This window comes from Colobus angolensis, unplaced genomic scaffold, assembly GCF_000951035.1.
Source record: "Colobus angolensis palliatus isolate OR3802 unplaced genomic scaffold, Cang.pa_1.0 Scaffold270, whole genome shotgun sequence".
NCBI lineage: Eukaryota > Metazoa > Chordata > Mammalia > Primates > Cercopithecidae > Colobus > Colobus angolensis.
In genome coordinates this window covers 3,499,247-3,516,048 of record NW_012115933.1, presented here as the reverse complement: position 1 = coordinate 3,516,048, position 16,802 = coordinate 3,499,247, and the positions used below count along the sequence as shown (strand labels likewise).

At 41.0% G+C, this 16,802-nt stretch overlaps 1 protein-coding gene across 4 annotated transcripts in view; it reads right to left on the bottom strand.

The window, feature by feature from the left end:
• Positions 1–16,802, bottom strand: part of LIPA (lipase A, lysosomal acid, cholesterol esterase) — a 131,484-nt gene that overhangs the window by 17,667 nt on the left and 97,015 nt on the right. For 3 of the 4 annotated variants that reach the window (XM_011947867.1, XM_011947868.1, XM_011947869.1), the window contains exon 3: positions 15,104–15,221. The exons of the other annotated variant lie outside the window; for it this stretch is intronic. In XM_011947867.1, the coding sequence (XP_011803257.1) occupies positions 15,104–15,221 (118 nt within the window). The remainder of the gene's footprint in view (positions 1–15,103; positions 15,222–16,802) is intronic. 4 annotated transcript variants of the gene reach the window in all.

Sequence of the window (16,802 nt, the reverse complement as noted above, 5' to 3'; positions counted from 1 at the left end):
CCTGACCATGAGTTTTTGACAGCTCAGACAAACCTAGGCTCAACTCTGTCCTCTCCAAGTTCTGACGTGACACCTTGGGGAAACTTCTCCTAAAATTAATATCACTCCCTGAAGAGTAGAAATGACAACACACATTTTATAGGACATAGTGAGATATGAGATATTATATGAAAAGTAGGTAGCAAAGTGTCTGACACACAGTAAGAGTTGACTATACATCAACTCATAGAATTAAGTTGCTTAACCAGTCTGCGTCTCAGTTCCAAAAATAATTATTAAGAGGAATAAGTGAGGTGAGTAAGTATCCAGCATAGTGACTGACACACAGGTCACAGTGAACAAATGAGAGCTTCTTTGTCCCCTGCTCATTCTTTACAATAGTGAAAAACTGGAAATAAGCTAATTGTCAAGTGGTCAAATAATTCATTGAAATCCACTTGGTACAATAATTGTCCATCAACCATGACAAGGACAGTGACAGCATAGAAAAGCTTATAACATACCTTGCAAAAGGTAAAAGAAAAAGCAAAACACAAAATTATAGACTACTCTGAATTACAGCTATGCAAAAATAATGTACACCAAAGAAGAGTGTAAAATACCAAGGAAAAATGAGAAGAATGATTTGTCTGGATGATAAGACTATAAGTGAATTGACAAATGTTCATTTCTGCTAATGTCCTAATATAGATTTGGTAACTAGCAAATTGTTTTTAAATGACAGTTCTGCTGCAAGGTAGCTTCTGTAGACCCCTCCAGAAGGCACTGCTCAGATACATGAAAATATACATGGTACTCCCTGGAGTTGTACAACCTAGGGGTGCTGTACCCTCATGTTGTTAAAATAGCAAGACCCCAGGCCAAGAGTGTAAAATGATTTTTTTTTTTTTTTTAAGAGAGACAAGATCTCGTCTTATCACCTAGACAGGAGTGCAGTGGCATGACTGCTCACTGCAGCCTCAAACTCCTGGACTCAAGTGATCCTCCCACCTCAGGTCCCTGAAGAACTGGGATTACAGGCGTGTACCACAACATCCAGCCAATTTTTTAAAAAATTGAGAGGTGAGGTCTTACTGCGTTGCCCAGGCTGGTCTCAAACTCCTGGCCTCAAGTGATTCTCTTTCCTTGGCGTCTCAAAGTGCAGGGATTACAGAAGTGAGCCATCATGTCTGGCTGCTGTGATTTTCTAATGACAAAATAGAAATGCCATGTAGGGCCATGTAGATGAACTTCTACCCATGGGGAGAAAATAGAAAGCAAATAGGACAATATTAGGGTTGCTTTATGTGCTCATCTTTGCCTTCAAAGGTTCATTTTAATGTGATAGTAACAAGACTAAATTTACTATGAAAGTGTATGTGGAAGGCACTGTGGTAGATACAGCATCTTACGCACAGGCTTCTTGGCTTCAATGAAGAAGATGATAATCCATCTGGGAAAATATGTAAAATGATCATTAAAAATTCAAAATTATAAACGTCAGTGTGACAATAATAATTACCAAAATTAATTCATTACTAAATTATAGTTGAAAAATGTGTAACTGCAGGCAGCAGCATCATCTCATGATAACTGTACAATGCAGTGAGAATGGTGACTGGGAGTTGTACGATGCGGTGGCTCTGCCCTACTGATGGCGCCTAACACTTTCTAGAAAGAGGGGCTTTCCTGCTCATGCCATAGCTCCTTAGGTATGTTGAGACACTTTTCACCCACCAAGAGTGATCAGGGGCTAGGCCATGAGGAAGGCAACTTGACTTTCAAAGGCCAGGAACGGGATGCTCCCACAGGTCAGGTCATTTCCAACAAAAACAACTGCAATCATCTTCTCTCAGGATGGAGAGTCAGAGTGAGGCAAGAGGAAGGCTCGGTAGGTGGCCTAATTCCTTGGCACTTGTTCCAATCTGTGCCTCTGCAGTTAACACGGAAAACCCGGGGCTGCCTAGTCCACTCCTCAGGGGAGAGTGTCCAGAGAAAGGCAGGAATGGTTTGAAACCAGAGAGGGCCCGGGGGCAAGGATAATCGCGAGAGGAGGAGGAGGGTGATGTGTGGCAGCCAGGCCAGGACAGGACAGAGGCTGGGAGGGGAGACGTTGGCCAGTGCATGGGACCAGGACTCAGCTCCCCACCTTCTCTCAATGGGGAATGTTCAAAATTTCCATGAAGTCCCTGTACTTCCCTCTCTAACCTCCAGGAGCTTTGAATGGGGAAATGTGGAAGTTGACAAGTTGAAGACATATCAGAAAAGTCTTTAAACATCCCCAATAAATAACTCCTGGATTCCCAAGGGCAATAAGGAGCTACTGCAGTTTTCCTGGGAGGTGAGTGTGAAGCAAGGAATGGCATGTGGACAGCTGGAGCATGTGCTACCCAGGAGACCATGCCTAGGGTGGCTGAGCAGCTTCTAAGAACATCTGTAAATACCCCTGTTCCACCAGACCTAATTCACACCTGCACAACACTTTTCTCGGGGAATTACTTTATCCTTTGAAGAAGCCTTCTAAAGAACAAGTCAAAGCCACTATTTTTCTAATTGTCCTTTTTTGTTTGTTTGGATTCTTCCATCCCCTACTTCAAGCTGAATACAAAAGCTCAATTAACAACAGACACAAAAATGCACCAGATGGGAAGGAAACAGTGAATCTATTCTTTACAAGCTAAATGTTTTCAAATCTGGAGAATCCGGGCCAAGCACTGCAAAGGGTACTGCAGACCACACTGTTTTCTCATGGGAAATGCTGGCAGATGAGGAAAGGGACTGATGAAGAAAGGTAAATGTCTGACAAATGGCATGGCTTTAGAGCAATGGAGGCCACTCAGCTGTGTCCTCCACATTCAGGTGAAAAGTTTTTAATGGAAATCTGCTATATCTTAAGCAGTGCACTAGAAGGTAAAATATCAAGAGGTGACTTGAAAACACACATTACGTTTTGTGCAAACCTTTAGTGGTGCCTACTGAGTAGCAGCCACTGCTATTAGGTTGTTGCAAAAGTCATTGCGGTTTTTGCCCCTAAAAAGCAATGGCAGTCCTGGGCGCGGTGGCTCGCCTGTAATCCCAGCACTTTGGGAGGCCAAGGCGGGCGGATCACCTGAGCTCAAGAGTTTGAGGCCTGCCTAGCCAACATGGCAAAACCCTAGTGGTGGGTGCCTGTAATCCCAGCTACTCGGGAGGCTGAGGCAGGAGAATTGTTGGAACCCAACAGGTGGAGGTTGTGGTCAGCCAAGATCGCACCACTGGACTCTAGCCTAGGTGACAGAGAGGGATTCCATTAGCCCCCACCCCCATGGCATAAAAAAGTAAGGCAAAAACCACAATTACTTTTGCCCCAACCTATAGATGCTAGGAATGCAAAGATGGGTAACCCCGCTCCCTCCCACAGGGAGCTGCATCCTCTAGGGAGACAAACACACAGTGACTGTCTAGCCCAGGAAGAAGGCGGCTGGAACACCACTCAGGAAGGCCCAGAAGAAGGAGAAAGTTACTTGGCCAGAGGGACAAACATTTGACCTGGATTCTAAGAGACAGATGTTTCCACAAAGGGTTCTGGAGAAAACACAGGAGTCAGATGAATAGAGAGCTGACACCACACCCAGGCCTTGGCCAGGTGGGACCAATGCGCACATGAAAGCCTCCCTGCCTGATTCTGATGCGCAGCCAGGCTGGGGAACAACTAGGAAAAGTCCAGTGCCTTATCTGACCTGGGAACACAGGGAATAGGAAGGACTTCACGGGATGCACATCTTTCCAGGCTGGGCCAGTTTCCTTTCATCCGAGAACAAAAAAGTCTCTTCTGAGGAGGGAGATGCAGAGGACATAACTTACTGAGCTTCCAGAGATGGCGGTTCCATTAGGCATCATGGATCCTCAACAAAGAAAATAGTATCAAATCCTAGCGTGGAAAACCTTTAAAAATGGCTGCTAAACTGCTTGCCCCTTCCCTCTGGCACTGGGTGAATACAAAAGGGAATGATATTGACTGGATGCTGGAAGCAGGCCCAGCCAACTGTCTGCCATCTTCTCTCATCTGCTCCCAGCAGGGAGAAGAAAGGAAGGTACAGCGTGGTTCTTTCCCATCCCACCACCAAACAAGGATTTAAGGATTTACTGGCAAAGGTTTGTTTCTCTCTGGGAAGGTAAAACCTATTGCCGCTCACATCTTCCAGTGAACTATTTCAGATTTCACTTCACCTTGCAGAGAATAGCTGATTGAAATGATAGCTAGCGCCGATTGCACGCTTATATGCTGTAGGTACTGTACTGAAAATCCTTTGAAGTTTGCACTACTGCCATTTAACAGAACAGGGAATTGTGCAGAGAAGTCAAGTAACTTGCCCAAGGCTGAACGAGAGCTAGGAAGCGGGGGAGTTGGAGTCTAACAAGGTGTGTCTGACACCACAGGCCATGCTCTTCACTGCTTTGCTAGGGACAGAAGGTTAACAAGAGAGAAGTCTCTAGAACACACTGAGGGCTTCTGACTGAAGGCAGGAAGCTATTTTTGAGAGGATATGGGCAAAGTGCTTGAAGAAAGTAATCTCTAGTAGATGGAGGGGATAGGGAATGAAAGGAGAGGCACCTACTCAGCCTCGCCTGCTCAGGCAGCTCCTCCAAGGCCCAACCTGCTCAATGCACTCAGGCACCCTAAAGCCCTGTTTGTCTGAGTGACAAACCAGCATGACAGATCAAGGACTGCCTTCCCCAGCTGTGCCCTACGGGTGGCTCTAGGAGGGCTGGGGATTAAGGGAAAAGACTAAAGGACCATTTCTCAGCCTGGAGATGGCAAGTGAATTCATCATGGCCCTACAGGACAAAACTGACAAAGAAGCAGCCCAGTGCCAGTCCACCATGACGCTGCCTTCCCAGTGTGGGTGGAAGCCAGGAGGGGATTACTCAGGCTCCGAAACTGAATGTGCTGAGTCCACAGTTCCGCAGGAGGAAGATGACCGGGTGGGTGGGGAAGTTCCTCCTGCCTCCCAAGGCACTGGCCTTCTCTGCCAGGATGCTGAGTCCGAACAGGACTCTGTCACACTCCAAAACACATGTGAGAAACCAGCTGAGGTCCAGGGCAGAACCAAAACAGAGAACAAGGAGGAGGTCAGACACCAGGGCATTAGCATGAAGCAGACTTCCGTTCTTACTGGCTACAAAACTTCGTAGGATTTGCTCAACTCTCTCTGAAGTATAGGTGTTCTTTTCTAAAGTGAGAATGATGAAGTAGTTAATACATAGTAAAGCTGAATAAATAATGGTCCCTGATAGTAACAATAATAAATCTATACAGTTGGTCCTTAAACAATACAGGTTTGAACTGCACAGGTCCACTCATACATGAATTTTTTTTCAATAAACATTGAAAAGTTTGTTGGAGATTTGCAACAATTTGAGAAAAACAGACCAACTCTAGTCTAGAAATAATAAAAAGTTACTAAAAGGTTAGGTATGTCATGAATGTAAAAAATATATTTAGATATTGGCCTATTTTTTATTTACTACCATAAATATACACAAAGCATAAAAAGTTAACATTTTGAAAATTTAGACACACACTTACGGACCATACACGGTGCCATTGACAGTTAAGAGAAATGTAAACAAATGTAAAGATGCGGTATTAAATCATAACTGCATAAAATTAACTAGAGTATATTGTGTACTACTGTAAAAATTTTGTAGCCGCCTCCCGTTGCTCTTGTGGTGAGCTCAAGTGTTGTAAATATCTGCTTAAATTTCCCGTGACACTAATCATCTCCACGTGAGCAGTTCGTCTCTCCAGTAAATGCATATTGCAGTAAACAGTGATCTCTTGCAGTTCTCGTGTGTTTTCCATCATGTTTAGTGCAATATCACAAAACTTGAGCAACACCATGGGACCCATACGAAGACCTAATAGTGGTCTGGGAGTGCCCCCAAAAAGCAGAGAAAAGTCCAGACAAGAAAAAGTTGGATTGCTTGATATGTGTCATAGATTAAGGTCTGCAGCTTCAATTATCTTCATTTCAAGATAAATGACACATAAAGACAACTGTTAAAAAAAAAAAAAAAAAGGAAAGAAAATTTGTGAAGCCATTTGTCATTGTAGCTATGACAGCAAGTGCCAAAACCTTACACTTTTTCTGAAATACCTTTGATCTCATATTGAAAATGCAGCTTTTATGTGGGTGCAGAATTGCCCTAATATGATTCTAGACTCTTGTATTCAAGATAAAGCAAGAATAGATTCTAGACTCTAAGATTCAAGAAAAAGCAAAGTCATTGTATGACAACTTAAAGAAAAAAGAAGGCAAAGAATCTAAAGTTGGAGAATTTAATGCCAATAAAAGATGCTTTGATAATTTTACAAAGAGGTTTGTTTGGCTTTTAAAATGCCAAGACAGACCAGGCACGGTGGCTTATGTTTGTAATCCCAGCACTTTGGGAGGCCAAAGTGGGAGGATCTCTTGAGGCCAGGAGTTCGAAACCAGCCTGAAAAACACAATGAGATCCCATCTCTATCAAAAATTGTTTTGAAAATTAGCCGAGTATGTTTGGCACGTGTTTGTAGTCCTAGTTACTTAGAAGGCTGAAGTAAGAAGACTGCTTGAGCCTAGGAGTTTGAGGTTACAGTGAGCTATAATGGTGCCACTGCACTCCAGCTGGGTGACAGAGCAAGATGTCATCTCTAAAAAGCCAAAAATTAATTAATTTTAAGAATTAAAAATTTTAAAAACTTTAAAAATATGCCAAGATAACAGAAGCAGCAGCTTCTGCCAGCCAAGAGGCCACATATAAGTTCATGGAGGAAAATGTATCTGCCTGAACAGGTTTTTAATGCAGATGAAAGTGTTCCATTCTGGAAAAAAAACAAATCCCACAAAAGACATTTATTAGTAAGGAAGAGAAGCAAGCACCAGGATTTAAGATAGGAAGGGATAGGCTAACTCTACTGTTCTGTGCAAATGCAGTAGGGTTGATGGTCAGGTCAGCCATTATCTATAAATCTGCTAATCCCTGAGCCTTGAAGGGAAAATATAGACATCAGCTGTCAGTCTTTTGGCTGTACAATAAGAAGGTCTGGACAATGAGAACTATTTTTCCAGATTGGTTCCATTGATGCTTTTTTCCTGAAGTCAGGAAGTACCTTGCCAGTAAGGGACTGCCTTTCAAAGTTATTTTGATACTGGACAATACCTCTGGCCACACAGAACCCCATGAATTCAATACCAAAGGCATCGAAGTGGTCTACTTGCCCCCAAACACATCTTTAATTCAGTCTCTAAATCAGGAAGTCATAAGGTCCTTTAAGGCTCATTACACACATACACCATGGAAAGGATGGACAATGTTATGGAAGAGAACCCCAACAGAGAGAACATCATGAAGGTCTGGAAGAATTACACCACTGAAGATGCCACTGCTGTTACAGAAAAAGCTGTTAAAGTTATCAAGCCTGAAACAATAAATTCCTGCTGGAGAAAATTGTGTCCAGATGTTGTGCATGACTTCACAGAATCCATATCCATGACTTAGCCAATCAAGGAAATCAAGAAAAAGATTGTGGATATGGCAAAAAGGTGGAGGGTGGGAGCAGGTAAAGAGTTTCAAGATATGCATCTTAAATAAGGTCAAGAGCTAATATACACACCAGAGGAATTTACAGAAGATAACTTGATGGAGATGAGTGCTTCTAAAACAGCACCAGACTATGGGGAAGATGACATGGGAAATGCAGTGCCAGAAAACAAACTGATATTAGACAATTCAGCAGAAAGGTGGCAATTGCAATTATTCAAGACTTCCTTTACAACATTGACGCTTCTACGACACAGGCACTGAAACTAAAGCGAATGATGGAAGAATTGCTATTCTATAGAAACATTTCTAGGGAAATGAAAAAAGGTCAGAAATTACAATGTATTTTTATAAAGTTACCCTGAATGTGCCTACTTCTCCTGTCTGCCTTTCCACTTCCTCCCCTTCCTCCACCTCTGCTATAGGACAGCAAGACCAACTCTTCCTCTTCCTCCTCTTCCTCCTCTTCCTTAGCCTGTTCCAACATGAGAATGAGGACCTTTATGATGATCCACTTCCACTTAATGAATAGTAAATATATTTTCTTTTCCTTATGATTTCCTTATAACATTTTCTTTCTCTAGTTTACTTATTGTAAGAATATAGTATATAATACATATAACATACAAAATATATGTTAATCGGCTATGTACATTATAGGTAAGCCCTCCGGTCAACAGTAGGTTATTAGTTAAATTTTGAGGAATGCAAAAGTTATATACAGTTTTCAATAGCTCTGGAGGCCAACACCCCTAACCCCCATGTTGTTAAAGAGTCAACTGTAAATGTAATAAAATATTATTAGAACACAACCACTATGAAGAAGGATAAAGTGAAGTGGTATTCTTTGGCCCAGGTAATATAATCATAGTAACAGCAAGAGTGTACTAAACGTTGAAAATGTGTCAGGCACCATGCTAAGCACTTAAGCGCTTTACATGCATTATCTCAAATAAGTCACCTGACAGCTCTCTGAGTTGGTGTAGTAGGCAGAAGCAGGACATCTAGCAGATACAGGACATCTAAGTCAGATACTTTCCATAGTGTGACTTTATCAAGGACATCATAGCTGTTCTCAGGCCTGAGAAGAGGATCAAGTGGGCAGGAACAGTCATGGGCTGTGTGACTCCCACCTTCACTACCCATCAGCTGCTTTATCTTGGGCAAGTTAATTAACCCCTATAAACCTTGGTTTCCTCATCTGTAAAACAGGAGGTAATAGGAGTTCTTACACCCTAGAAGTGTATGAGAGTTCACCTGATGATTCACACAGAGCACAGCACTTGACCAGTCCACAGGACGCATTCAGAGAGTCACATGGCCTTTGCCACTGTGCAGTCTACTGCACTCACACTTCACTGTCACCCTGCTAGGGAGCAGGTGGCCTACAAGAGTGAACACAACAGGAGCGCCCTGCATCACAGAGCAGGGAAGAAAACCGTTCCATGCCGTTCCATGCTGTTTTCCCCACCACTAGCAATAGTCACTCTGATCACCAGGCAACATGAAAGCAGTGATGTGGTCTGTCTTGTTCACTGCAGAACTTTCCAGGACATTGTCATAATTAGAGTTTTCCATGCACCCAGGATGGTGCTGGGCCATTTACATCATTCTTCCTCCTTTGGGGCCTCTGAGGCTTAGAGAGAATAAATCATTTGACCCAGGACACACAATTAGTATATAATGGAGCTGGGAATCAAACCCAGGTCATGTGACAGACGTGCCCATCATCTCCATGCCAAATTGCCTTTCTGTCTTCCTTGCCCCTCTCTGTCACCACAGCCTGTCCTCAGACAGCTTTGCAGCACAGCAACTTGAGTTCCAGAGTTTCACAGTTGACCGAATTTTGGGAAATTATCCAGCTCTCATCCAAAATGCTCCCTCAACAGAAGGAGCAGAGGGTCCACAGAAGAAAGCACTTTCAGGGCACACAGGGCTAGAGATGACACCGCGCATGTCACCTGACCCCCAGACATAGTTCTATGACATTTCTTACTTTTCTTACTTCTGTCCATTGTAAACAAAGGCATCTTCCTCCTTTGCATACAATTTAGAATACATCCCTGTCATGGAGGGCTTAATCCTGAAGAAGTCAATATCAAAGACCACCATCAAATCCACGTTGATATTTCAAAATTAAAAACAGAGGCTGGGCACCATGGTTCATGTCTGTTATCCCAGCCCTTTGGGAGACTGAGGGAGGATCATTTGAGGCTGCAGTAAGCTGTGATCGTACCACTGCACTCTAGCCTGGGAGACAGGACGAGACTTTTAAAATATGTATTTATTCATTTAAATATTTTAAATAAATAAATGTCTTAAAAGAAACTATATCACCTGCACTTATTATAATATATTTCACAGGCCTTATCAAATGTTCACAACAGTCTACGAAGTAGCCAGTATTATTCTTCCTGTTTAATAATTGAATAAGTCAAAACTTCGAGAGGTAAAGAAAATTGCCAAGTCACACAGCTAGTTAAACAGTAGAGCCAGAACTTACACCCATGACTGGTGGCTCTTCATATGCTCACCTTAATCACGAGGCAATACAGCTTCAAGTTTTACCCACCACAGGAAGCTTTCAAGTTGTGTTCGTGGACTCCTAGGAGCCCAGGAGTAGGAAATCCTTAATGCAGTGTGGCCTTGAGCAGGGGACACTATTAAATCTCAGTGTCACAGGAGGGTTGCAGGAGCATACTTGGGTAGACTGCAGCCTGGAGTTAAAGTAATTTACCATTTAAAGAGAATCAGAAAAGTCTTCGCCCCCACAGAGTCTGGTGGGGATGACAGAGGTCACATACATCATCATCTACATAATAATATATTGTTTATTGTCTTAATTGTAATGAAGAAAAACACAGAGAACTATGAGAATCTGTAGCCAGGTGCCTGATCTGTTGTGAGAGGCTGAGGAAATCCTCCCTGAAGATGTGAAAATTAGGTTGAAGACAGAGGACAGGTCAGAGCGGTAACCAGGAGGAAGAGGAGGGAAGGGGACAGGGCAGAGCACTGTATTCCTTTCCACTCGGCTCTCTGCTCTGATCCCACCCTGGGCCTATGAGACAAACTGTACGGCTGACCTCACTTATGCTGCTCCATTAGGCAAAGGTTCTGAATGCAATCCCCTACCCAACGCACCATCAGAGTGCTACATGAGCCTGAGCTCAGCCCAAGTCACCAAGCTCAGGCATTGATTAATGAACCCACATCTGTTCGGCACCATCAGGGGTGAGGAATTACATCCCCGATCACCAAGGCCTATGTATAGCCTGTTAGAGCACTGCAGTGATTCAAAAAATAGTTTCTTTAGAAGTGAAAGATTTTTCTATAAAGAAAGAAAAGTCTAGAAATCAACCAGAATTCTAAAATAAACAATCAAAGCAAAATACAAGCTGATAGTCTCCTTCTAAAGACTTAACTCACAAGCCATGCTGTGAATTTTCAGGTATGACTCTTGATAGCTCAATGGGCAACCCCTGGGGAATCTCTGCTGAGGCCACAGTTGAAAAGTCTGTTTCTGGACGCTGAAGGCAGTCATTCCAGGCTTTCACAGTCTACAGCACCACTTCACCCACTTGGCAATCTGATGCGTACCTTTCAGATACAAATGTGCCACTCTTGGTGTTTTGATGATTGGCCAATTTCCTAGTCAGGCAAGAAGTAAATCTGCCTTGTTGTTTTATGTATTTAATGCAAGACCAGTGTGTATTTCCTTAATAAAATATATATTGTGCCTATCACGGGATCAATTGGTTAATATTTATTATGTAAGGCCACATTCTCCAGTTCAAAGATCACCGAATCTGTAGTTAGGCCAGGCCATGACCCTCCGACCTGCGGCAAATTCCTTTCCCTATTTGAACCTGGCTGTCTTATCCAACAAAATGAGGGTGTTAGTCTAGAACACACGTTGCCAAAACCAAGAATTCTACCTTGGAACCCACCAGTGAAGTGTGTTAAAAAACCAAAAATCCCTAGCCCAGGCAGGAATCTGAGATCCCTCTAGTGCTAACTCCCTATGACTTTCTGAAATAAGGCTGAGCAGATGAAAACAGAGCCACTTCCCTGTGAAGGATTAATTTCTGAATTTCAGTTCCCTTCAGGAGCAAAGGGTTACTCAACACTTTCTAAGAAGGTTGCTTAATGATGGGAAACAACATGCACATACTGCACAAGTAGCCAAGGGCTACTACTATACAGAATGGAGGTGAAAAGTAAAGCTAGGACGGAATATTTACGGAACAGTGTATATCTTCATTTCTGAGACTTCTGAAGCTTGCTGAATGGCAATTTCACATAATTATAGCTGAGTTTTAAGAAACTTAATCCTGCAAAACCATGTAGGATGAACGAGAACAGGAAGGCTGGCAGAGAAAAGAGCAGTTAGGTAAAGCTTTTAAGCAAACATGGGCAGAGAAGCCATGTGGCCAAGCCCTGTGTTCATAAAAAAAACCCGATCTCCAAGTGAGGCTACACAGTAAGTCAAAGAGGCCCATGGCAACAGGACTGAAAAATGCTCACCATTCAGCTGTAAACTCAGGTTCCACAAGGAACGTGGTACCAAAAAATGAATAATGTTTTAATATATTTTGTAATTACTTGGAAATAGTATGAATGTATAGCAGTCTTTTTGTGCGTATTAAAAGCATTAATTTCTTAAACTATATAAGCAAACTGAATTTTCATATTCCTATTTGGAAATTCTTTCTTTTTGTTAACATACGAGGAGCCTTGAAAAGGGAAATGGCTCAAGATTCTCTCAGCTGCTGCGCTTATTTCAGGCACCCAGTTAAGTGGTAACAAGAGCCTAATGTAGGATGGTGGTCAGGGAAACAGAAGAAAAATATGAACTGAAGCAATTTAATGTGGGTGGTCTAGAGAGGACCTGTGGTCAAGAATGACTCTGCAGATTCCAGGCTAGGTCATTAGGAGGATGCTGGTGCTATTAATAATAGAGGAGGAAGTCAGGAGGGGAAGTGGGATGCATGAGAAGAGGACGCGGTTCACTTTGGGTGTGAAAGGCCTTCTCCATTCTTTTTATCTATTTGTCTTTAAACAGCCGAAAGAACACCAGTGGCAACAACCTCACTCTTGAATACGAGTGGAGGACAGTAAAGAGCCTCTGTCCATGCTCTGTTTTAGACTGTGGAAATGCAAACCATCAGAAAACTACCCATGCAGTTCTTAGGAAAATCGCAATTCCTTTAGAGAACTGAGTTGTTCACCATAGACTTCCTTGAAAACTCCCCATTGAGGTTAGCTCACGGCAGGTATGACATTCATATCAGTGATCCCCTGCAGGGAGGGCCTCTCCAGAATACAGAAAGAACATGAGGATCAAATGCTATGAACAGATTTAGCTTAGAGTAAGTACTTTCTGTCTATATTCCCCATTCTAAAGACCTAGACTCTCCACTCTCCCAATCCCCAATCCTCCTGCCAAAAATAAAATAAAGTATATATAATATATCCCACAGAGGTTTAAAAAAATGCAAAACAAAAGCATACAAGAAATCAGGGGCAGACCCAGGTCTAGCACCAAGGTCCCGTAAGTCTCCTTTCTATTACCTAGGAGCATATCAAGACTCATGCTCACTTTCTTCATATTCCAGGGCACTGCACCTTCCCCTGCAACAATGTGATACACACAGGTAGAGCATGTGACTCTGAGTGTTTTAACCACTGCATGGAGAAAGAAGTCTGAAGGTGGATATAGGAGGAGAGCTCTCAGCATGTTTTATTGAAATGCTTACCATTGTTTAACAGTGATTCACATTACTAATTAATCAACTATAATTTTAAGAAAAATAATACAAAACATTTTTCTTTATATAGTGTCTGAAATCAGTATGCAGAGGTTATTCTTTGGGGGAAAAAAAAGAAGGAAACCAAGATTATATGCTTGCTCTAGCATAAAATATGTTTTGAGTGTTCTGAGCACAGGAAAAACTAAAAGCTCTCACTATAAATTATCACTCATTTTATAACATATTTATAAAAAGAAAGCTTAATGGCATATATCTGTAAACCATAAAAATCTCAAGAGTTAGAAATCAAATTTCAAAAACAATGGTTGTCATGGCCACCTAAACATTATTAAAATCTTATTATAGCTAGAACACATGGAAGAAAAAAGCTAAATTAGGATAAATTAAGAAAAAACAAAGCAAATAATAATACAACGTTCACATTAACACAGAGGGTTTTTAAGTTTGCTTTGAATAACAATTTGGGCAGGAATTGAGGCAAAGATGGCTCTGCTGCCCGTATAACACTTAAGTTGAAGAATAGCTATCTAACTACCTTAATCTAAACCTTAATTTCCCCAAGAAAAGTCTCCAGAAACAAAAAAATGTTATAGAATAAGCTACGTCTTACTTGAACCCGGGAGGTGGAGGTTGCAGTGAGCCAAGATTGCACCATTGCATTCCAGCCTGGGCAACAAGAGCGAAAATCCATCTCAAAAAAATAAATAAATAAATAAACTACATCTGGAGAGTTAATTGAATAAAGATTAGATCCTTCTTCTGATACCTGCTTAATAATTTCAATCAGTCTGTCTAGAAATTCCTTTATCCGTACTGCAAACTGCAGTTTTGCTTGAGTTATAAAATGAGAGAAAAAAGATATACATATACATATACATATATACTTTTTAAGCCAAAGCTACAAGAACTTTCATATATTCATAGTGATAGGTATTATCAGGACACGTGCACATGAAAATCAGCGTGGCAATATATATCAAAATCACAAATGCATATATCCTGTGATCCAAAAATTCTATTTCTGGACATGTCTCGTATACATAAACTTGCATACACAAAGGCTTATTTAGAGCAGCAATATTTATTAACAGAAGACCGAAAATAGCACAAATACTCATTAGTAGGACACTTGGTAAATAAATCATGATGCAGCCATATAATGAAATACCATGCACCTCTGGAAGATGTGCTTTATGTACTGTATGGAAAGATCTCCAAGTGCTAAGTAAAAAATTCAAAGAAGAAAATAGTGCCATCTTTTGCATTAAAATGGAGGCAAGGGAAAAAGAAGAATCTGTGTTTGTACTTGTTTCTAATGAGATTTTTGGAAATAAAAAGATTTTAAAATGAAGTTATTTTAGAAAGATATACAAAAAAGCAGCAAGTAGGGAGTGAGCGAGAATGGAGGCATTTTACTGTATGTCCTCTAATTCTCTGATTTTTAGATTATATGAATTCAAAAAAATTAAATAAATTTTAGATAGCAAAAGTCATCCACTTAATGCTCAAAACATTTCATTAAATGAGATACTTCCTTAAAAAAACAAAGCCACAGAGATTTCAGCATATCCTCAAATGAATCTGACCTTTGAACAAAACATTGGATGACTCTTGTCCTTACTTCTTTAAAAGAAAATTATTTGTCTATGCCTTGCAAAACTGCAACACAGCTAGTGCTTTGGTCTAAAAATAGTCCCATTTCACTGTTTTTAAGTGAAATCTGAACTTGGTTACTAACACAAAACCCAGCCAAATTCTGGTTTTTACTTTTAAGAGAGTTCCCATACCTTTGTCAGAATGCTTCTTCCTCCCGTGAGGAATTCGGTTAAGGCACAGAATATATCCATCTTCTGTCTCAACTAGGTATTCCTCACTAGGGAATCCCCAGTAAGAGATCATTTCACTCTGTAGAGAAAAAGGACAATGGAAACTGGGTGGACAGAATGTGAAACAGTCTCCCACATCCACAAGCAAAGGAGCAGATAAACTATGTTCTCCAGGCTTTAAGAAAGCATTTGTCATTGAAATTTTAGCCTGCTAAATCTAGTGACCAACCTCCCATCACAACAGCAAATCCTCCCTCGTTTCACGCTTGTGTTCTACCTACAGGTGTTTGGTTAAGCTTCAGTTTCATCATTCTAGTATGTTTATACCAAATGTATCTAACTTTACCACAGCTTGGGCCTCTTTGTTTCCATCCTGCCTACCAGGCACAAATAAATGCTCATTTCTTTCTTTTCTAAATATGCCAGCTAGAACTGTCAGTGTATAAAACACTTTCTTTGTTTTGAGAGATCTCCTGCTGGCCAATAAAAAGCATAAAAAATATTAACCTGTTTTTATCAATGGACTAAAAAGATTATGTAGAATGTCAAGGTGGGATGAAAGAAAAGTTGAACAAAATAGGGAATTATGGTCACATTCACTTCTCTATAGGAAAAGATTCACGGGACAATTGTTAATCAGGAGCTCAGTGGGATATGGATAATTCAAGTATCCAGAGGATTTAATGTAAATAAGTGCACATACCCTCTCTTCCATAAGTACTTGAAAGAATTTAATTTTATCATTCTTATTTAAAAAATTATTTTAAAAGTTGGAAAAGTTGGGAGGCAAAAGAAAAGCTTTGAGCTAAGAAGTAAAACTTAACTCTAAGACCCTGCTATCAGGTCATACTCTCCTGGCTCACTGTGAATTTCTCTCCGAGTCCCTAAGCTTGCCAGATTCTTCAGCTGGGTCACTGCAACGTCTATTTTAAAGTTGTTGTTTTCTTTAATAATTTGTACTTTTCTGATATTTTGTGCCTAAATGAAGTATTTCCAGATTTTGTTGTTTACTTAAGATTAATAATTTTTAGATGTTTTAATTAGTCGAGTGGTTATTTTTGCATATTTGTTCTAACAAAATTTTGCTCAGATACTTTGACTTCTGTATAGAAATATGTTCCCCGGACATTCTTAATCACAATCTTTGTTCCATGTATTCTAAAACCAGCACTCAACAGCAGTTAAGTTCTTGCAAAGTTTAAATACTTTTTTATAGTTTTAAACAAACTTATTAAGACTTAGAAATGAAATGAATTAATAAATATCATAATTTAGCTTATTAAGAAGCATATATAACATTAAACTGAGGTTTGTTAACTACATATTACCTGGTGAGAAAAGGCTAGCAAACTGAATCTAAGATTCAGAGAAATTGGGCCAATCGTGATGGCTCACGCCTGTAATCCCAGCACTTTGGGAGGCCGAGGCAGGCAGATTACCTGAGCTTAGGAGTTCAAGACCACCCTGGGCAACATGGTGAAACCCTGTCTCTACTAAAATACAAAAAAAGGTAGCCAGGCGTGGTGACGCATCCCTGTAGTCCCAGCTACTCGGGAGGCTGAGGCTCGAGAATCGCTTGAGCCCCTGAGGCAGAGATTGCAATGAGCCAAGATGGCACCACTGCACTCCAGCCTGGGTGGGCGGGTGACAGAGTAAGACT